A 23,216-nucleotide genomic window follows, 5' to 3' on the forward strand; every position below is an offset into this window, starting at 1 on the left:
TTCACTGCATTTTTCTGTCTCAACCAGAGACAGAACCAGAGACAGAATCCCAAACAAACCAGGACTTGTGCATTAGCAGCACCCAGACTGCTGTAGGTCAGAGACCTTTGGACACCACTGAGGCTGCTCCTCCATCCACCCTTCACACTGCCAGAGGTCTTTCCGAGTCTGTCACTGGATTCTCAATGAAGGCACTCACATAAATTCATGCCTCAAATGAATTTATTAACGAAGTGTGGCCATAACACAAGTGTTTGATGAACAGCTGCCTGCAGGAGCAGTGGGCACATGGATGTGGTTGGAATGTTCCTGTGTGCCCAGCAGGAAGCACAAGCCCAGGGCTCCCAGCACACAACAAGGCAGGTGTGTGTAGGCAGTCTGGGGGACAAAAGGAACCTGCTCTGTGAACATTACAATTATTATGAACAACATAAACCATGGGAAGCTCTTTAGCACACACAGAGGGGGAACACAGGCCAGATGAAGTGATTGCATCTCCCTCAAACAGTGTTCTGTATCCCAGCTTGGGGATGCTGTGCTAGTGAACTTGCACTCTTCATCTTTACAGCCAAAACACCCCAAAACTGGGGGAGAACTTCGTGTAGCAGTGTGCACAACCTCAGCAACCACCTCGGGCGCTCTCACCCCTCAACCAAACTGCACGAAGGAGGAACAGCTCCTTCCATGACTGTTTTACAAAACTGCTTCCCTTGCAAAGTGAACATTCCCGTATCGACCTCCAACAGCCACGTTCCAACTCACATTTGTCCCAGTCAGCTGTGAACCCAGTTGCTGTTGCTGTCCCCTGGTTCTGTGCTACCCCAGGACAGAGCTGCGTCTGGGCTTCTCTGCCCTGTCCTGCTGTTCCTGCTCCGGGAACTCGGTGAGATCCAGGGTCAGCACTTTGCTGAACATGATGTCATCGTGCTGGGAAGGGGGAGATCACAGCAGGGAACACGTTTCTCTTACTTGAAATAAGCATTTCATAAGTGTGAGAGACAACACCGAGCCCCAGCTCCCACAGGACATTCCCTGGAGCCTGTCCCTGCACAGCAGGGCACACCCAGCCACCAAACACTGCAGGTGGGAACCAGCACTGCCACACCACCCCCAGCATCACTGAACAAAACCTGGTCCTAATGGATTGTTACCTCTGGACACACTCCAAGCAAGGCGTCTGCCTTGCAGAAGAACTCCTCCTTCAGGGAAATCACTATCATTTGGAACTGCTCGTGGGCCTGTTCCCTGATGAAACTCGAGACCTTTGGAAAGACAGCAAACATTTCCTCAGTTAGTTCTGGCAGCCTGAAACCACGCTGTGAGCAGGGGATGGCGAGGAGAGAACTGAACTGTGAGAGCTGCAGAACTCCATCATGAAATAAGCTGGGTAAAATGAGAAATAAACAACTCTTAAGCCAGATACTTGCCATGGTCTCAAGACAAGCCCTCAGATCTGCTGCTTTTTGAAAACACGTAACAAAATCATTCACTCCAATGAATAAAGTCAAAGAAAGAGGCCTGTGCCAATGAAAAACAGTTTTACCTAGTATAACTACAAAGGAAAGTGGAAATTCCTTAATATTTAACAAAAAAAAAAAGGTGTGTAAAGTCTGTTACTGGCTACATAATAAGATCTGAAATATGTATTAGTTCACTGCAGACAGCAGTGTCCCTCAATATAAATGAAATGCTGTCTAAAGGAAAACCAGTACATTTTTAATAATGTACTGGCACAGTTCTATCTACTTGACATGGAAATAATTTTTTAATGGAAAACTGCCTTTAGTAAGTTACAGAATTCACATTCACTTCACAGTATAGTTCCATTTACTGCAGATCTGCTTTAATAAACCCTCAAACTGAAAGAATGGAAAGAGACTTAGCTCACACCTTCGCCCTCCTCACCTCTTCTCTCACATTCACAGCTTGGGCACCAATCAAACATGCTTAGATTGAGGAATTTAAACCTCTCCCATGGCTGGTATCTCACACAACCATTGCTTCAGCCCTAAACCTAATCTAATTTAAACCAGGTTCAGTGAGGGCAATCAATCTCTGCATCCCAACACCCTGCAGTCCAAGCAGCCACCCTTCTACAAAAGGTGGCAGATACTGATAAAGGATAACTTACTTTATCAATGTTGGAGTTGTCCAGGGCAGCATCTATCTCATCCAAAATAAAGAAAGGTGCTGGCCTAAAGCTGCAGGAGGCAAGACAATATTTTGCACTGAGAAGCCAAAATGTTAACAAACATTCTAATTACTTACTCTCTAATAAAATTCCGATAATATTTTGCAATATTAGATTTATATTTATTTTAATGAAATAATTAGATATTACTTATGCAATATTAAATAATACACAATTACTGAATTAACAGTTCAGAATTAACATAAAATTCTACATTTAATATATAATATTAAAGTCATGACAGGCAAAGAATAAGGTAAAGAATAAGAACTTTAGTAATGCCTGAATGCTCCATTAGCAGGTTTTTTAACATGTTTGTAAATGGAACACTGTCTCTCTTCCTGTCACTTACTCAGGCAGATCCTTGGAGAATCCCACAGCACTTTTCCCCCCTTGGACAATCCCAGGGCAGTGTTTTTACCTGTGTATGGCAAACACAAGGGCCAGGGCTGCCACTGTTTTCTCCCCTCCTGACAAACAGTCCATGGGCATGAAACGCTTGCCTGGGGCCACACAGTTGAAGCCAATGCCTTCCAGATAGGGCTCCTCAGGATTCTCAAGACTCAGGAATGCCTGGGAACACACACATGGCGTTGTTAACAGGGACATTTATCACATTAGTAAGATGGGAACGTTTTGGGTTTAAACACTGCCTGAGCTAATGTGGAAATCAGGGAGTTGGCTTCATCCATCCATCCTGAGAGCAGCATTACCAAATTCCCAGGGAATATGGTTTTGTTAAGGAAGCAGGAGGCTCATTAACAAAACCAGTTTGGAAATGGCACCACCTATTTGTTATTTGCACACTTTCAACTACTGAACAAACTCGATTTTATCATCTTTTATGTAACTGCTTTTTTTTAGTTATTAGAATTTTAGACTTAAAAAGCAGCTTGGAAGACAATACACTTGAAAAATTAGCCTTTTTTTGTGGAAGGTTAGCTTTACAGAGCCCAGCTTTGAGCTGGAGAAAGACTTTAATACAAGCAGCCTTTCTCCATACTTTGTATCCTGGTTCCCAGGGCCAAAAACTGAAAGTATTATTTTAAAGGAATTATCATTTTCCCAAACCACTAAAAAGTACAATGGGTAAGATCTTGGCTACGTGGTTTGTTTTTCCCATTAATAAAAGAAACAAAAGTCTCTTCCCCTCTGCACAGGGGGAGACAGATAAAAGAGAAATTTCCATACTTAACCCTGACTTCAAATGTCTCCTCTTGGATCACAGACACAGCAGAAGAAAACCAAACCAATACACAACATGTTGAGGGAACACACAGAATCTGATGAATCTGATGTTTTAAAACAGAAAAGAATCCAATCCTGAACCCCTTAAACACTCCACAGTCTATGGGAACTTGATGTACCCAAAGCATTAGGGAGTTCCCTCTTCACTTTTGGCATTAATTTCCCTCTTCACTTTTGGCATTAATACAGGCACAGTAACAAAGGTAATTGTGGGACAATTTTTCTACATGTTTCTTAAAAGCTGCAAACTTATTATGTCTATGTTTCCTAAATATTTAAGTGGGATACAAGGAGCTTCAAGACCTTCAACATTGACTTATGATTTTTAGTTTTGTCTGTACTAATGATTGTTTTTAACTGCTTATTATCAGTATCACTAGATGTGCAAACCAGCGTTATTTTTAAATGAATTACTCAATTACATTTCACATTTCTGTCCTGATAATTTGTAAGTTTGCTAAACACAAAGAGTAAAACGACCCCACTCTGAGCAGTTCCCAATTTTATTGAGATTACCTTTCACTGTCTCATGTCCAACACGCTTTGGCTTGTCATCTCCCTTCTCTGACCCTGAACTCCTGCATCTTTATTATTTGTGCCATTTCCTTCTCCAGGACTGAGACTGTCTTTGCAAAGCCCCAGTGTTACTTTGGTAACAAAGCACCCAGTGAGGCCTCTTGGGCCAAGCCCCCGACCCACCTGAGCACTGCTGTTCCTGCACAGCTTCTTGTAGATCCTGTCAATGGCTATGGAGGCGTGTTCAAAGCACCTGCTGAACAGCTCATACCTCCTCTTTTTCACCTCTTCAAATTCCTGCCTGCATGTTCTGGCCTCCTTCCTGCTGCTCTCAAAAGCTGAGGAAAAAAGACCACAGGAATTCTCTGTAAGAAGCCTCTGAGCAAATACACAGAACAAAGCTATGTTGGGTACCATAAGCAGCATCAAGGAAAACAATTACTGCAGAAAAAATGCACATACAGGGAGCAATACCAATACCAGGAGTTTCCTTCCTCTGAAACCTTTCAAATGGAGACCCCAAAACCTGGGAAGCTGTGGTGTATTCCACCTGCTCTACACCATATTCGATTGGAGCAAGGAAAAAAATTCTTCTCCTAATTCCTTCTGGAAGCTGGGCAGCCCTAAGCAGCTCCAGCATTGACCTGGCACAGCTCCAGAACCCTTCCTGTGCTCATGTCTGCAATGCTCTCTGGGGATACTCATCAGTTTGAAGGAATGCTCGTGTCTGAGTTCTGGACAACATACACAGTTCCTTCAATTATGTAGGAAAAATGTAAAAAATGTTAAGATTAAAAGTCATTCACTTTCACAAAGCAAGTGAAAATACTTTATGATGTCATTCAGGCAACAAAGTCTCTTTCCAGTCATTCAATCTGTATTTCAACTGCATACTCACATTTATGTTAAACAATTGTTTACATATAATTAAAAAATAACTGAGATAACACTTGAGCACAAAAGAATACCTTGGTATCTGAAAGAGGCAAAGCCAGCAGGACCAAGCCAGGGAAGAGGGTGTAAACTGTCAGTCCCAAAAGAGATGGACATGAAGGACTGTTACCGTCTATGGACTCCTGGAACTTGCCCCGAGCGATCTGGAGTTTCTCCACTGCCCTCAGGTTGGGAGCAGCTGTCTTCAGCAGAGTGGTCTCTTTACATTTGATCTCCTGCTGCATCTGCTTCAGACGAGCCTCCATGTCCTTCTCAGATTGCAGGTCCTGAAGAAAAAGGAATCCTGGAGGGATCCAATCGGCTCACAGGCCAAGACACTTCAACACACATGGCAAGCACTTGTGGTTTCTGAGACAACTACCCCACTCATTGATAGCTTTAACTGGAAACAACCAAAAAATGCCACTCAAGGGCCTCAGTTCTTACAATAATCTATGAGGTCCTCAGTATTCTTCCACAAGACCTTTAAAACAGAGAGGCAACTCCCTTCCCTCACTTCACAATACAACACAAGAGCAGGGTTAATGCTTCACTACTTGATCTGTAAAGAAAACCTTCAAAGGCAGGTTCTCAGGGAATTCTTGGAGACAAGTTCCAGTGATGACAGATCCATCCTTTGCCCTATACCTGGCCTCTGACATTTACTTACTTTTCTTGGGATTCCAGAGAAAAAAAAATTACAAAACCTGCTGAGAAAAATGTGACCTAATGGGTTGTTAGAGAGGGAAGGATGGGAAGTCTCAGTCTCTGCAAATACCACAGACAGAAGTGGTAACAACCCCCAGCAGTCATCCTTGGGTCCTGGAGTTCTGAGCCATAACATACAGTGTAGAAACTTCAAGGCAGAAGGTAAAGCAGGAAGGAAAAACCAAGGCTATATTAACTCTTTCTGAATTCCATGTTTGTGGTCAGGGAAGCTTTAAAGGTAAAGTCTGACCCATCCAGAAATCCCACACAGCAGTGCTACATGTGATTGCAAAACCAGAGCACACAGACACATGCACTTCAGCTTAGCAGTGTTTCATTTAAAGAAAGGGGTGAAGATCAAATAATTTCAACAAATAAAATATTCTTTACCAAAATGAAAATCAAACACTCCATCTGCAATAATTTCAAAGCAAAAAGATCACCTTCAGGTCTTCTGCTAGGCTCCTGTAGTCCACCTGAATCCTCTCCTCCCTCTCATAGATCCCTGATGTCGTCTGGGTGTCTTCTGTTTCAGTTCCCAGCTGGAAGATGAGGGACATTCCAGTTCAGAAGTACAGCAGTTAACTTTTAAACTGTTACACCAATTAACTGAAAGGATTTGAAATGAAGAGACAGTGGTAACATGGTACAAGGTAAATGTATTGCATGGCTCCTGCCCTGGCCTAGAGGGAGTGAACAGTTAAGATCCCATGAGCCCAATTAAACCATGCACCTGTTAAACAAAGGTGAAAACATCTGCTAATCTCAGTCTGAATCAAGATGAGAGCAGCAGCAATCTGTTTGGAGTGTAGTTACAACCATGTCCATACTGTAAATCTCCTGATTGGAAGGATTTATATTCCCCAGATAATTCAACCCCCTTCCAAGGGAAGGCTCTGAAGGTGTCAGCTGAGGCATTTCCTCTGCTCAGCTGGCCTCAGAAAGAGCTTCAGCTCTGTACAGCACAACCAGAGTGTCTTCTAGACCTTGCAGCCTCAATGTCTAACAGCCACCTTCCCTCAAAGGAGACATGTGCTACCTCTCATTGTCAGTCCCTCTCCCACCACCAAATCCTGCTGGTCTTCTCAGTGAAATCAATGATGAATCCAAGTTGGTTTTCCTACTGCTCACACCTCCTTGGTTTCAGCTCTTCCTTATCCAAATAGTGAGAGCTGAGCTCCTGCATCCTCTGATCAGGAGCAGTTCTTTTCTCTCCCTTCACAGACTGCCCACCCCACCTCACTGCATTTTCTGCTGCCCTGTTCATACCCATCCTCCAGCAAAAATACTTTTCTAAGGAAGGGGTTCAACAAGACTCCTTCCAAATTCACACACTCCTTAGAAGTCCTTCCAAACTCACAGCTCTTTTCTTTTCAACAGTGGAGAAAGTTTATTTCTCCTCACCAAAGATATGCTGGAAAAAGAGGGAAGATAGAGACAAATAATGAGGGTCAAACCTCTGATAGCAGGAATGTTTCTATCTTAGCCTATCCCTGATTTCTGTGAATATCTGCATCTATTCAAGACAAAAGGATCATTTCCTATACAGCATTTATATTATGGATGATTGACCTAATCTGATCTCAATCCATGTATATGCCATATTTATTTATATTTCTGAACTGCCCCTGCGTGTCCTCTTACACATCTTCACACCAATTTTCTGGTACCATGGTGATTTACATATTTCACAGGAATATGTTTCAAGCACAAGCAAAAATACTTGCAAACAATATCTCTGCCTACAAAAAGCAACAAAAATCCTTCCCTTGAACGAATGAGGCCTGACCACATGAAAACAACACATCTGTTTGAACATTCCTATGGGAGACAAATATTCCTGTAAGGAAAGAATGAGGATCCTTAAATTCATGACTGAGGAACTGCTCCCCCAGGATATTTATCTTCTGTAAACGTTTTTAAGTACCTCTACTTCACTGATGTCATCCAGTGTTCCAAAGAGGAGCTTGATTTTCAAGTCCTGCACCTTGCACTCGAGCAGCAGATTATGTCTCTTTAGTCTCTTCTCTTCCAGAGCAGTTTCTAAAGCTGCAGCTTCCTTCTGCAGTTTTGTGGCTTCCCTACATGCACAAAGGGAACAAAACAACTCAAGAGCAGAAGCATCACTGCTAAACACATCCAGAGAAAACCAGCATGACAAACACAGCATGAAAACCAGTCCCCAAGCACCACGAGGGCTCCTTCCCCTGCACTGCCCATCGAACTCGGGAAAACGGGGCTGTACTTGTGCCATCCCCTCCATTCTCCCACAGGACTCCAGAGGGAGCCTGAGTTTCAGAGCACTGACAAGCTCACTCTGTTCAAACCCCACCTTCCCTAACTACAACTCTGTTCTGTTCAGCTCTGCAGAACACGGAGGGAGATGTGATCCTTCGAACATTCCACCAACTGTCTTCTATCACTACTCTCCTTGAAGCACAGCTTGATTCTTTGCAATAAATTCCTGTGATAGCATCAAGTTACCAGCACCAGAAATGTAATATCTTACATGGTTAAATGACACACTCTAACATGAATTCCTAGGCATACAGTCCATGAGTTCATAGAAAATTCCCCAAGTTTATCTAACCACACTGTGCCAACAGGAGTTTTAAACTTATCTTAAACTCCTGATTAAGAGACATTAAGCACATCAATAATCAGCAAGCATAACAAAACTGAAGTCTAATCTGTCCCCAAAGCAGCTGATTTAAAACAACAGTAGGACAAAATAGTGAGCCTAAAGTTAATATCAGTTTAAAGTATCCAACCCATGAAAAGTCTGGAGAAAATAACAATAAAATCAGAAAAAAAATTCCAATTAATTGAAGGTGCTGTACAACTCAAACTGTGAAACTACCAGGGAACTACACGCCCCCAGTCAAATGTAAACTACTACACTCTCACCTCAAGTCAGTCCCTATTGCCCAGAAACACTGCTAAACTGACACCTACTGTAAATGCAAGTCACCATGTCACTAATAAGTCTTTCACAAGAAAATACATCAAGAGAAATCCAAACATCTGAGCACCAAATCTCTTCTAAATATTATCACATCAACCATTTTCCCAGCAGTACAAGTAGGAATTACCTATTAAGAGTTAACATCCTCCTTCTGAACTCTTCAACTTCAGTTTGGCTTTTTGTAACCTGAGATTTATGAGCACTTAATCTATCCTTAAGTTCTTGCTGCTCCTCCACCATTTCATTCACTTTTATTAAAAGCTTTTCTTCATCCTGCATAAAAATATTTACATTTTTAACGTCACATCAAAACTCTTGATGTGGAGCCTTATTATACAGGAAGAAAGAGTTATAAGTTTAAACCTGTTACATTCAAATGTGTTACAACACAAAATCTGAAAGGCACTGTGGGATTTTTTTTTCCCTCCACTTTGTGGCAGTTTTATACACTTCACTTTTGTTTTTTATTCAGAGCACTATTACAGATCTTTTCTCCTTCCCTTTTCTGTGTACCACAAACATAGTTTATTTAACAAGCACCATCAGCACAACAAGGAATCAAGAACACTGGGAAGGAGGAATCCATCCATATTACCTCAATTAAAAATCTGAATTGGTTTCACAGAATTATCTTAGTGGCTGTGAAGTACCTTAAAGATGTAAAGCACCAGAGTCGTTTAGTTTTACTCATGAAATCTTCTACTGAATCTGAGCCACGTGCTGCTGGTTTTATCTCTAGCTGTATGCTGCCTTTTTGTATCAATTAAACACATAACACTGAACACAGTATAACACTGTACACACAACAATACACAATTCTGAGCAAGCTTATTTTGAATAATTAGTAAGTACCCAAACATGGCAGGTTATTCCGAGGTTAAAATGCATCTGCATTTTTTTAAACAAATACAAAGTCAGCACTGAATGAACCCCTTGCAGAATTACTCAGCATCACATTTATTAAATATTGTAACTCAGTGCATTCTGTTCTCCCAAAAGAGTCCCAGAGGCAGAGACTGATTTCAGAGTTACCTCCCGTAGCCTGACGATCTCAGCTTCATCTTTCTTTATGGTCTCCCTCAACTTGCTGACTGAGTTTGTTAATTTTTGGAGATGATCCCGATTATATTCCAGCTGAGTGTTCAGTCGGGTCTTCTGGCTTTCAAACTCCAGCCTAGGCAAAGCACAGGACTTCAAATCAGCACGGACAGAGCAGGCTCCTAACTGTGACTGTAAGCTGGGACAAGGCATTTCCCCTCTGAGCAGTCAGATTGCATTTTTGTATCTTCCATGTGAGCACAGAAACCTGCAGACATTTGGGTCCACCACACCACAAGGATACAGTGATAACAGTTAATATGGCCACATCAATATGGAGAGTGACACTGGAGTTCAAGGATCTAGTTCAACATTCTCCTTCATTAAGGCACAAATCTGTGGTCCTGTGACATGTGCCTGGCAGACAAATACTAGATGAGGTTGCCCGCGAGAAACCTCAGAGCCTGCTGTCCTTAAGATCATGTTCCCATACCAAATGCCTGCATCCTACACCCAGTTCTCCTTCAGATTTTGGATACATGAGTGACCCTTCATGCTGTTCTCAATCTGGGATAGTGCCATTTTTCAATGTGGGTTTTAGAAAACTATTCTTTGCTTTATTTTTCTACAGCAGTGCTACCAAAATAGCAAATGTTACCTTCCAAGTTTGTTGCCAGCTGTCACTGACTCTGAACTGTCTCATAAGCCCAAAGCATGGCAGTGTCACTAATCCCTAACTAACCCCTGCAGTGAGAGGGGAACCTTTTACTGTCTCCTGGGCTTTTGTGATATTTCCTGGGCTGGGGTTTCCCAAAGCCCAGTGTGCCCAATTTAATCCCAGCCACTGGTTCACATATCAGTGCCAAACACCACCTTCTCTTGGCAATCTCCTCTTGCTGCCTCACGTGTTCCTGTTCATACACACGGATGTTTTCTATACCAATCTCTTCACAGAATTCCCGGAAAACAGTGTCTTCCACCTTGGAATACAGAGAAACAGAGCAAAAAAAAAAAAAAAAAGTTTAGTCACTCACAGGTGTAAAACATTTGGACAATCGCTTCATGCTGCAGGCTGGGTTTTTAAGGTACTTTAAGAAACAGCAAACAAGTACTGAGAAGTAATTTGTACTTGAAATTTTCCAATAACTCTTTCAGTCCAAATGCCAGACACAAGGCATATGATCTGCAAGATGTAACTCTCATCTAAGTTCTTCTTGACAGCACCTGGTCACTCCAAAGGCAATTAAAGTAATCACTGTGACCAACTGCCCTGGTTTTGCCTGTTGTTGCCAGCTGAAGAAGAGAAAGCTGGATAGAACACTATCAGATACACCAGGTTTCTTGGTGCAGTTCAGTTCTTCATTTTAACCCTTTCAAGGGATCCATAAATATGAATTACTGTGTTCCAATTATAGCAAAGTCACAGCAAAAACAGTGCCATGGAATATTTCACTTCCTAATTATACAGTGCATACTAACAAAAGCCTCAGGTAAAACCAGTCCTAAGATTTTTATGAAAAATTTAAGCAGGCAAATATTAGGTAGAGTGTGTAAGACAGAACTGAATGAAGAATAGCAACAGCCTATTGGAAAGGAAACCTAATGGGTTGAACAAACTTTTAAGAGAACTTTACAGGTCAGAACCTGGTAATGTTTACACTGCTTTAGTACTCAGGCTTTTTCAGCCAGGGATACAATACCACTTCAAGTTACACTACTCTTTGGAAAGCAATGACCAGTCTCTATTTTTCAGTTTGGTGGTGTTTTTTTTTTTAATTTTATTTTCAGAACAAGCAAAAGCAAAATTCCCCAGGTCTGGAATTCTCAGAGCCTAACCATCAATGACAGTGCCAGTGCTTGCAGATGACAGACATCTGCACTCCCTCGTGCCTGCACCACAGGCAGGACAGAGAACACACAGCAGTTTTGGTTCCTTTTTCCAGGCAGAATTCCAGCCAGATTAACCCAAGGCTGACTGATGAGAATGGGGCAGAGGCCAGGAAGTAAGTTACATGTGTATGATACACCTCGAGTAACTGCAGAGCTGTGACACATTAACATCCAAGTACACCTCTGTTCACAGCCAGCCTGGTAAGAAAGGTAGAGGATGACTGCTGGAATAACTTAGAACTCTTGTTGACAAAGTTGTTTATAAAGTTAAAAGTTGCCCAAGTTCTAGAAGTCAGCAGGAACATAAGAAGTTTCTGCAGCATAACAGCATAGGCTGTCACAGTTTTGACAGAAGGCATTACCTCATTAATTTTTGTCTGAAATTCTTCTATTTTTGTTTTTCTTTGTGCTATTCCTTCATTCAGCATGTCATGCTGAGACTCAATATTTAGCAGTTCACTTTCCAGCTTTGATTTTTCCTGGATAGAAAGGAAAAATATGGTAATTTTTCTTAACAGGAGGGTCAACTTTCTAGAAATTAAGAGACAGCTCTGTTCCAGATTAACTGTATTTTTCTGATTAAAACCTTTATTTTCCTCTCAAATGCCACTTACCCATTATCATTGCCAATTTGCATGCAATGATTAGTTTTAATGAGCAGAAAAGCAAACTAAGCACCACATAAAGTGCACTTTGACTTACAGGCTTCTGAAGGCTACTAAATGATATACCAAGCTACCAGAGATCCAAATTTAAAAACTAAAATAGAAAAAGGCTCACGTAAAGTACTTTCTAATCTTGCTTTTTATATTTTATCAATCCCTCAGTTGTAACTGCTGCATGTAAAACTTGATCTGAATTAAAAAAAAACATGTAAGGAAGTAGCATTTACTTCACAGGTAATGACAGCTTAAAAAATACAATTACTAAAGCTGAGAATGATTAAGAGTTGGCAGGATACCATGTAGAGATTGGCAAGGTGTTTCTTTTTAATGAGGTCCAGCTCACTCTGTGAGTACTTGAGCCGTGTCTGGGTTCCTTGGCTCTGGGCACGCAGCTGCTTCAGGTCGGCCTCCTTACGCTTGGTCTTCATCAGGGTCTGGGGAAGGGTTGGGATGGGAGAAAAAGCACTGTAAACACGAGGTGACCTCTTGGAAAATGAGTCATGTGCAGATTTCAGCCTCACTGACACAGGCCTCATTCAAGGTGAAGGCTGGCAGCACTGCTCATACCCAACAGGAATTTTGTAACAGATTTACTTCTCCACGGGAAGCATCCGCTTGCAGATTCCTAAATTCCTACTCCATCCCTCTCATAGAAACAAGCACTAGAGGTATGACATAGTTTTACACTGGAAGGTTTTGGTCCATGCAAATACTCTCATGCTGACAGATCACATCATCTTTGCTCACTGCAAGTCTCCAGGTACTTTGAACAGCAGCTCCTTTTCCTGGAGGCAGTTTGAACCAAGAGTGTTATCCTGGTTCTCCATCTGTGAACCACTCCATCAGCTAAGGACAAGATGTACAATGGATTATTATTAACTGCAAGAGGATAAACAGCTACTGTGTCCTGTCTGCATCTTCTACAAGTTTTGAAAATCACCTCTTCAGAAAATCCCCTTCCCAGAGCTGAATTGAGTCAGACAACTTCTACACTTCCAATACTTTTGCAGTAAGTGCTAGTAAGAGACCTACCTTTAACTCATGAATCAAGCTATCCCTTCTTTCTTTCATTTTATTCATTTCTTTATCATCCCAACATCTAGCTTTAAATCTTAAATCACTGGATCCTCCAGAAATCACTCCAGATTTCAAAAATAAAGTTCCATCAAGAGACACTGTCTGGAAGGAAAAAAAAAAAAAATTAAACCCAAATAGATCTTAACAAAATCAGCCAAAATACCCCATGAAGTAGTGCCCAAGATATGGCAGTCAAACAAGCAACAACCACATTTGAGGTGGACTTCAATGTTTTTTCGTGTACCAAGCCTGCTAACATGAGATACATGAAGCCACAGAAAATGCCTGTTGTTTCTTAGCACTAATCACATTTTAGTATTATTACAACTGATCAGCAAATGAAATGAAATTTTATCGTTTCCTTGTATTTAGAAAACTAGTATAAGACACTTGTGTGTACACTGGCACTTAGAAGGTTCTGTCTGGCTCAGTAGAACAAACCAAGCCCCATGATAATGGAGGAGAGGGAAACAGCCTGTATGTACCCAAGAAGGGCAAATTTTAGTGAAGAACGTGGGTGCTTTAGTGACCTGATTCCAAGTAAACGTGATTTCACACTCACCTTCAACTTCAAGCTGTTTTAATCAGGATTTTAAACAGTTTACACTAAGTGCATAAAAGACTGTCTGCAGCAACACAGTTATGAATAAGAAGAGACAACTGCAGGAAGTAACAGAGAAGCTTCCAGTCCTTAACACAGTACACATCTACAACCAACAGATTCTGGCAGATATTTTAAAGATTTTTGAAAGCATTTCTTCAAAAAAACCCTCACAAGATAGTCTGAGTTTCTAAATCAGGCAGTTTTAAGTGCAGGATTATCCCTCCTTCACCCTCCTTATCACAAGGACATATGAAGAAGCATATTTGGACTCTTAACCTCCAATTTGCCTCCCCCTTTTCCCAAGAAACCACTTAAACTTACTACCAGACAGAGGCAAACATAACCACGTGAAGTATCTGGTGATTTGTTTGTGTGGGATTAGACAGCACAGCACCACTCTGTGTTTACCTGCAATCCTTCACAGCACATGTAGAAAAGAATGATTTAAATGGCATCAAATCCATGACTGCAGTGGGAAACACACGCAGCAAAGTGCAGCTCCTCACCTTGAGCCTCACTGGTCCATCAAAGGCGATGTGTTTGGCCTCCTTCACCGTCTCACAGACCAGACTGTTCCCACTCACAAACTGAATCACTCTTTTCAGTGGAGCAAATGGTGTTTGCACAACATCCACCAGCAGTTTAGCTCCCTTTACCTCCCTCAGCTTCTCATTGATTGGTTTGACCTGGAAAGCAAAGAAGCAGTGCCTGGAATTCCTGCTGTCACCATAAAGCAGGCCCAAATCTGAGAGATCTGGGCACGGGATGTGCAGGTAACAGAATGGCAACTGCAAGAGGTGCCTGAGGATTAGGGACACACCAGTGTCACTCCTGTGCTCAGAAAGGGACAAGGAGGAGGACAATCAGCAATCTGCTGATGGCACAAAGCTGGGAGGAATGACTGATATGCCAGACACTCGTCCAGAGGGACCTCAGCAGGCTGGAGCAGTGGGCCAACAAGAGCCCCACAAAATTCACTTCCCAAGTCCTGTGCCTTAACACTTAAGCCTACTTTTGTGAAGCTTAAATGATCCAGTATCAAGATTTACAAGTGTATAAACTTGCTGATGACAGGAGAAAGAAAAATGTACTCACATCAAGGTAATCCAAAGCAAGAAACGTTTCGGGTTCGGCCCGTTCCTGTTTCAGGAACTGAATGCAATCCCTTGCTGTTTTTTGAGAGGCAACAACAATAGCAGTCATGTATCTGCTGAACACCTTGGTAACAGCAAGCTGGTATTTTTTATGGATAGGATGACACAGGTCAAGCAATCTTCCAAACTGAAGATTAAAATATTGAGAAAAATTAATACGCTACTTTAGACATGGAATAATATTTCTGCACACAAGAGTCTGAAGCAGCAAGAGGAAAATGTGTTACACATCTACCAGCTGCACTCTCTCACAATGGCTGTGCATCAGAAAAAACAGAAATTGAAGCAGTCATCAACCCAACATGCAAAGTATGCCTTCTGAGGGGATCTAATTTTTTCTCTAAGGTTGCAGTTACGTATCTCAGTGTTTTACTGAGAATCTCTACATACAATTCCAGAAGCATAAGAGAGTGACAAAGTTAGCTAAGCATCTTTTTTGGAGAGAAAGGAAATATCTAACACTCGGTAAGATCTTAAAATGACAATAAGGTCTTAAATAAATAGAACTGGAAAATGGCAGCAAGTGAGGCACTGTTCCAGTTTCAACCCAAAAAAGAAGTATCTGCTTATTTTAGTAGCATTAACAGAATAAAATCAGTTTTTCTTGTACTGCATAGTCCAAATAATCATTAAGTAACACCATTAAGTAAGACTAATTAGCTCTTTATTGTACATGCTCCCAAAAGATCTTTTGTTCCCTTTCTGTCACTACAAGCACAGTTGAGCTTTTTCTGAAGGACTGAACCTACTGATGCCCACTTTGAACACCATAACCTCTGAATTCATGCAAGAACAGCTTTTCTGCTTGTTGACATGTAGCTACTGGTCTCTTCTTGCAAATGTACAGTTTCATCCTTATCAAATTTAAACAAATGAAGAGACAACTGGCATGAGCTGTGACAGGTCTTTCACGCTGTTGTCTCAGGAATAACATATTCAGGTATTTCACATTTCATCTACTGGAAATTCCTAGCCTACTATGATCCACTGGGATCCAGCCTGTCCAATTTAGCCCAGCTGCTCCCTCAGCCTAAGGCAGAACTCTCAGCTGTAAAATAAAGCATTGGAATAAGGCCATCCCATTACCACAGAATCCGGGTACAGCCTTCTGAGACTCTCCAGGATCTCTGCTCTCATCTGCTCCCTCCTGCCCTCGTGGTAATCCATCCTGGCATTCTGCAGCTCCCCAACGATTTTGTTCAGCTCCTCATTCACTTCAGCCATTCTCACTGTGGAGGTCTCAATCTCCTCAGCCAGCAGCTCCTCCTGCTGTTTTTTCTCTGCTAACGATTCGCTTCGGACAGAAGCACAAATAAAAAGCATTATTTCATTTATACACACTTGCAGCATCAATTAAGGTCATTCTGCAGTCACCTTACCTCACAAGGAGTAAAAACCAGGCAGAAGACAAGACACAGGAGGGAAGAACTGAGCTAATATACAAGGTAAGTATTAATGCTTTCTAAAGCAGCACAACAACAGAACTGCCCTGTTCCCTTGCTAAATTTGTCCACTAACAGCCCCATACCCACAGTGACATAATTTGCAAGAAATTAGAAGTAATTATAGAACTGGTTCAAATAAAATATGGATTAGTCATCATACTTCCTACTTCATTTTGGCAGCTACTTTAATAGCCGTATTACTTTAATAAGCTATTAAGCAGAATTAGTAAGAATTCTAACTCCTATTAGAATTTTAAAGAAAACAATTAGAAACATGCTGTGTTATTTTTGACAATATCTAATACACAAGAAATCAAATGAGCTTTTAATTTTTTACACGTACCTGCATATCTTGGCATATTCTTCCAACTTCTCTATGCGTTTCTTATGCTCCTCTATCTGTTCCACAGTCTGCTTTATGATTTCCTATGCAGTCACAAACAGAACGTGTCAAAACAAACCAGAAAACCACAGCTCACAGCGAGATAGAGAGCTCTTAATTCAGAACAAGCACTGAGGCAGATCTCTTCCTCCTGACTGGTATTTCACACTGAAGTCACAGCATCTCTTTTGCAATAATAGATGTCAAATTGCACCATGAATAATAAAGGGAAATTGTTTTATCAAGGCCATTACTGGATTTTTCATATTCAGCTACAGCTTAGAGAAAGCCTCTTTACGACAGAGAATCATGACACCAACACTCAAAACAACTTTAAACGTAGAATTAGTAAATTGCAGGTGTTAAAACAAAATAGGTGCTTTTCTTGGCCCTACATCAATATTTTTTTCCTAAGGACACACAAAGAAGCAGGCACAGAGCTTCTAAACTGACACAAAACACTGTAGCAAAAAAAAACCCCAAACTGAAAACCAACAGTGAAACAAGTATTTTCAGTTACTCCCTTTGAAAAAACATACACTAATTAAAGCAAATGAAAAGAAAAAAATACTGTTACCTATGCATTTTATTAAGCCTTAATTTAACTCCTGAAATTCTTGTGACCTTTTAAATAGCTCTAGGGATGGAGAGTCAACCTCTTTGTGCACCTGCTTCAATATCCATGAGATAAGGGTATGAGAATTCTCATACAACTGAACTAACACTTGCAATGTCTCCCCTCTGCTATGGATTTGATTATGTCAAAGCTCAGAGCACACCTCCACAGACAGTAATACCCCAGGGAGGAGCAGGGACACGTTTTGCTCCTTCGAACATAATTCTAGTTTGACACAAATACCTCGACTTCATTTTTCTTCCTCCGATTAAGTTTCAGCCTTTCCTGATCTCCTTTATCCTCCCAACGAAGTTTCTCCATCTGCTGGGTTAGTGTAGCAACTTTCTTTCTTGCTGTTTCCTTTAGCTCTCTGTAACGCTCCAGCTGGACAAAACCAAAGAAGTCATAAATTAACTCCCTGGAAAGTGGGAAGATTCATGTTGTTCCAGCCTCAAGCAGCAATTGCCTACTTTGTCACACTCTCACCCTGCTGAATGTTTTCTGTCCTGCCCTCCCACAGGGTACCATGTCTCTATACACAACTTGCAATTTTGGTTTTGTTTGAGCTCAAGAACAAAAGGACCACTAGAAACTACAGGTCATTGGTGAAATAATGGTTTCCCTGTGATTTAGGGGGGGGATTTTTGGACTTCTCTAGTAACCAGTGCTTTTGGGCCTCCCAGTTCACCTGACTTTCTCCCAGCTCAACATGTGCTGCTCTCTGCTTTAGCTCCTCTTCAGCTTTCTCCTCAAACGCTCTCCACGCCTTCTCAATATCACTCAGTTCTATCTCTAGCTCTTTTATGTTCTGCTTTTCCTTATCACACTGTTTCTCCTTGTCCCTCAGAGATTTTTTAGACATTTCTACTTTCTTGATTTGGTAGGACGTGTTTTCCTTTGCTTTTATATACAGGGGTCTCTGCTGAATCAGTGATGCTTCCAGAGTCCTAAAAAACAAAACCAAAAACAATCCCGAAACAAACAACCCAACCAGCCAACCACCACAAAACACAGACAAAACAACAAAACCACGCAGCAAAAGGGAGCAAGGGAAAGGGGAGAGAGGGAGGAGAGAAAAGAAGAACCCTCCCTCCCAACCACACCTGCAAGGGGTTTCCACTGAGGGGATTTTTTTTTTTTATATCCACTGAAAACAGTCATTTAGGAAGTGAAGCATAACCTTCTAAAATGTAATAGCAAACAGGTATTTATATAATGAAATTACTGACAACCTGGGCATGGCAAGGGAGGTGAAACCCACGTCTAGGTATTACTTCAGTGAACTACAAAACTGGCTCCCCAAGCACTGGGTTCTCACCCAGATGTGCAACAGGAAATGCACACCTGCCAAGCAATTCCCAGTGCAGATCATGCTTTAATTCAACTATCACAGAGTCTGATGGGAAAACCTACTTCATTTCTTTTTCCATATGCTGTAGGTCCCTGTTTAGTACACCAAGCACTTTTTTCTTGGCTTTAAATGAATCTTCTGCTGCAGAAAGAGACTCTTTCTTGGTATAAGCCTCCATATTCTTTTCATCCAAACTGGTTTTCAGGAAGCCAATGTCTTTTTCATTGTGATAAAGCAGAAAAAGCTTCATCTGTATCCTTTCTTCATACAGGTCCTTGATTAGCATCTGGTAATGCTCTGCCTACCAACATTAAAATTTCATTTATGGTTTATAAAAATGATTTTCCATCATTATCAGTCTAATTTCAAGTTCAAACTGAAATAAGATGCTGTACCAGTAGCTGTAATTTCAGTAATGTGCACCAATCATAAAACTCAAACATTTAAATCAATACTTATATTAATCATACTAGCAAACCTATGCTTTCATTTATTTAGATTTTATTATATGTATTCCTCCACCTTTTAAATTATACCAAATTCTTATATAGTATGCTATACTGAAAAAAAACCACCTAGATCAAGCACAACAGAAATGTGTGGTTGTTTTTTTAAAAAAAACAACAAAACCACCTGTATTTAAGCCCATAAAAGATCTGATAAAAATCTGGTATCTTTACAACCAAAAAAAGGAACAACTGAGTTACCTCCTCTTTCTCTATCTTGGCTTGTTTCCGTTCTGCTGCAACACTTTTTTTCTTGTTATAATTAAACTGTGCATCCTCTTCTGCTTGCTGCATTTTCTTCTTTTTTCGTTCATATTCTTCGGCCAATTCCCATGAATTACTGATTTGTTCAAAAAGTTGAGTTCTCTCCTTGGGCTTCTTCATTGCAATCGATTCTACTGTTCCCTAAAACAAAATGGCCCCAAAAAAGTAAATAATGCAGCACTGTAGATCCTTCTGCTGCCTAATGGATTTCTTTAGGAGCATATAGTACAGATGGATCTCCATTTATATTATAAATGTTTCTGTAAGAGGGAAAAAAAATCAGTTCTTCCTAGGGTGTCTTCCTCAGCAACTGTAAGGAAGACAATTATATTCATCACAAGGCTAAGGCACTTCTGACCCATGTCATTAAATTCTTGGGGTTAGTTCCCAGTAGAATTTTCAGTCCCTCAATCTGAACCAAAATATCCTTTACACTTTGATGCATCTTTACTGATAGAAGTGTTTTAAGATGAAATTCCTTTTTTCCTAACACTCCTAGAATTGAGCACACTAAGCATTTATAGAGACATGAATTTTCTTACATCCTGTGAACAATACAAGCACACAATTTCTTCCAGATCAGCTTCTTTCTTACTAGTGCAGTCAGGTACACACAAACCCCATTATTTCTATTTTGTAGTCTTGTAGTTCTTGGTCGAGGTCAGTAGTTAGCTAAGGGTGCCCTCTTTTCTATCAAACAGATAACTGTGTATCTATGAAATAATAACCCCAGAGGCTTTTATTTTCCTTACAAAGTACCTTGAATGCTCACCTGAAAAATGAGGCAGTTCCTGGCCTTGACAAGAATGCCTATTTTTTCAAGCTCGGATACATAAGCAGATCGGCTGACAGCCTTGTCATTGAAAAAAAATTCAGTACAACTGCCTGAAGGAGGAAAGAAAAAAAAAATACTGCTGAAAACGGCTGCAACACAAAACCCACTGGAAAAGAACTAAACCAGTGGAACAATTTAACACAATTTAACGGAGCAAGATCCTCAAGGAAGAAAACAGATTTCAGTTATTCCTTTCTTCCTCTCAATAATTCCAGTTTTCTGTATGAAAACTCTAGTTTCACGCTTTCAAATGGCACTGGTGTGCTCCAGTGCTCGTGCCTGCAGCAAGGTTTCAGCCCCCATTTCCATCTACAGATCCCAAGGGAATATCTACAGACACACAGAGAGCAAAGGACATATAATAATCACTTGTTGAATCTTTTAACTAACTGGCCCCAGCATGTTTTTTCATTTATACCGCTACCAAACTGTGTATTAATACTGAAGTATTAACCCACCCAGCTCTGAAATGACACTGGGCATCTGAAATTCCGAGCTGAGCATTTCTTGTCTCCATTTATACATCATTTATACATCTGCCTTCATACATCAGACAACAGACAGGACTGCAGCAGTCTCCACCACCTACCACGGATAACTCTTGCAAATGTCTTCTCTTCCCCATCCTCCTCACAGTACACCATCTTCACACTGGCTGTGGAAGACACTGGTCGCCCAACATGTGCTCCGTGAACGAGCTCCCGAACACTCTTAACCCTCAGATTGGCTGTCCTCTCACACAGCAGAAAGCTGACAGCATCCATTATGTTAGATTTCCCTTAAAAGAAATTTTTAAAAATGGCTTTCACGTGGCAGAAATGAAAGGAGGCATTTGATTAACAACCAGCTAAAAAAAAAAATAGGCAGAATTGCAAATTTCTTTATTAATTCTACTTCTTATTCTGTATTTTTAAATTTTTTTAGGAAGAGATTCCTCCCTGTGAGGGTGATGAGACCCTGGCACAGGTTGCCCAGAGAAGCTGTGGCTGCCCCATCTCTGGAAGTGTCCAAGGCCAAGTTGGACAGGGCTTGGAACAACCCGGGATAGTGGAAGGTGTCCCTGCCCATGGCAGAGGTGGGACTGGATGGGCTTTAAGGTCCCTCCCAACCCAAACCACTCTGGGATTTGGTGATTTTATTGAGGAAAACCTACTGCAAATAAAGAAACACATCTCTAAGATACAACACACCAGTAGCAAAAAATAAGCCTGTCTGTAATAAAAATCATCACAAAACTGATTTTTCATAACATCTTTTTTTTTTTCCCCCAGGGTTATCCAGAGATCATTTCTCCATCTGAGTGAGCCACATCACACTCCTTCCTTGGCTGTGTCCTTTCTGGAATGCAATGAGGGAGCATTGCTGCATGAGCACGCCAGCCACAACTTTCCACTACAACACCAGGCTCCTGAAGAACACAAGCACTTTCCCAGATCCATCCACCACAGCATCAAAGCTCTCTGGTCACAGTCCTTCCACAGAAATTCTCCTAATGGAATCCTCTTTTGGTTTTCCCCTTTAGCCTTGAGCACTTCTGTTGACCGCTTAATGATTTTCAGCCTTAAACTCTGGTACTTGGGCATTATTTTGACTTATTCTCAAAAATATCAGAAAAGGAGGAATACTAGGAGGAAAAGAGTTAAATAGATAATAGATAAATAAAAAGACGCAATTCAGAGATTATATAGTCACAATTTTTCTCCCTGGATTCATCTATAAAATGTATTCGCATTTAACTGGAAGAGAACCTGGAAAAAGTATCCATAATTTTGAGACTTCCCAATACAGAACAGTGGGGATAGGATGATAAAGAACATTATAGCAATGCTAAATATATTGAACTTACATTCATGGTCTTACTTTAATCAGGTAAGTGAAGAAACTACAGGATCTAAAAACCTAAATCACAGACTAAACCATGAACAATCTGGAAAAACTAAGATGAAAAGCAAAGCCCATCCATGCAGCTCTGTCAGGACAACCCTCACCTCCTATCACAGGGGACATGCAGGATAAAATTCAACTTGTGGAATGGAGATTTTGGAAGAAGGGAATAATTTTTTAAGAAGTTGCAGCACTTCAGGATAACAATGTGGAGCTGCACTTACAAAATCTCGGCTCCCTTGGGCCGGACTACAAGGCAGGGCCCGTATTCCAGAGCTTTTCCAGGGCAAGCATGGCAAAACCTACACACTGCCACCGAGGAGCAGGTTTCCACTGCCACAGTTTACAACTCGGAGTAGTGAAGTAAAACCTCCACTGTAGGCTGAGCTATGAGTGGGGCGGCCGAGACAAGGTGCGTTTGCAAACCGGGCCTTCTGCTCGGCCTGGGAAGCACAAAGACAGCTCGACACTGCGCTTGGAAGGACCTGCACCCCGGGCCGAGCAGGGGCCGCCCGGGCTTCTCCGTGTGCCGCCGGCCTGCAGGGCACACTCTGAGCAGCTCCACAGGGCCCAGTGCCCGCAGCCTGCGAGCTCGGCGCTGACGGCTCGTGGGGCCGCTGCCCCCGGCCCCTACACACGCTACCTGATCCATTGGGCCCGATGATGCAGTTGAACCTCATGAAGGGGCCGATCACCTGCTGCCCGCGCCACGACTTGAAATCCTGCACCACCAGCACCTTCAGGTAACCCATCCCCGGGGCGCCCGGGCGGGAGCTCCCCCGCCTCAACACCCCGCACACAGACGACAGAGGTGACTCTCCGCGGTTCGCCTGCGGGCACAGGGGAGCCCCAACCGGCCCCTATTGCCCAACTTTATCCCTCAGCGCGGCCGAGCGGCACCGCCTCGCCCACCCAGCCCTGCCACCCCGGCCCAGCCCGGCCCG

The 23,216-nt window shown here is 41.8% G+C and overlaps 1 protein-coding gene across 1 annotated transcript; it reads right to left on the reverse strand.

Annotated features, from left to right (window-relative positions):
* Positions 1 to 69: 69 nt before the first annotated feature.
* On the reverse strand, positions 70 to 23,209 carry SMC1B (structural maintenance of chromosomes 1B). The gene is made up of 25 exons (XM_032689307.1): positions 22,916 to 23,209; positions 20,978 to 21,166; positions 20,326 to 20,438; positions 19,491 to 19,694; positions 18,846 to 19,084; positions 18,121 to 18,379; positions 17,676 to 17,816; positions 16,778 to 16,860; positions 16,076 to 16,283; positions 14,931 to 15,116; positions 14,342 to 14,521; positions 13,187 to 13,333; positions 12,451 to 12,588; positions 11,852 to 11,968; positions 10,473 to 10,579; positions 9,594 to 9,735; positions 8,689 to 8,834; positions 7,524 to 7,677; positions 6,040 to 6,138; positions 5,019 to 5,175; positions 4,139 to 4,293; positions 2,613 to 2,764; positions 2,132 to 2,201; positions 1,152 to 1,262; positions 70 to 927 (listed from the first exon to the last, which is right to left on the reverse strand). The coding sequence occupies exons 1-25, from the start codon at positions 23,022 to 23,024 to the stop codon at positions 817 to 819; spliced, it is 3,717 nt and encodes a 1,238-aa protein (XP_032545198.1). The 5' UTR covers positions 23,025 to 23,209; the 3' UTR covers positions 70 to 816.
* Positions 23,210 to 23,216: the final 7 nt, after the last annotated feature.

This window comes from Chiroxiphia lanceolata, chromosome 5, assembly GCF_009829145.1.
Source record: "Chiroxiphia lanceolata isolate bChiLan1 chromosome 5, bChiLan1.pri, whole genome shotgun sequence".
Classification (NCBI taxonomy): Eukaryota; Metazoa; Chordata; class Aves; order Passeriformes; family Pipridae; genus Chiroxiphia; species Chiroxiphia lanceolata.

Excerpts from the sequence above, each read along its gene's own strand:
- SMC1B (XM_032689307.1), bottom strand. The coding sequence starts at position 23,024 with ATGGGTTACCTGAAGGTGCTGGTGGTGCAGGATTTCAAGTCGTGGCGC. Across the intron at positions 4,294-5,018 it reads GTTCCAGGAGTCCATAGACG|CTTTTGAGAGCAGCAGGAAG; the intron begins GTAACAGTCCTT and ends TTTTTTCCTCAG. Across the intron at positions 928-1,151 it reads TGCTTGGAGTGTGTCCAGAG|CACGATGACATCATGTTCAG; the intron begins GTAACAATCCAT and ends CCCCCTTCCCAG.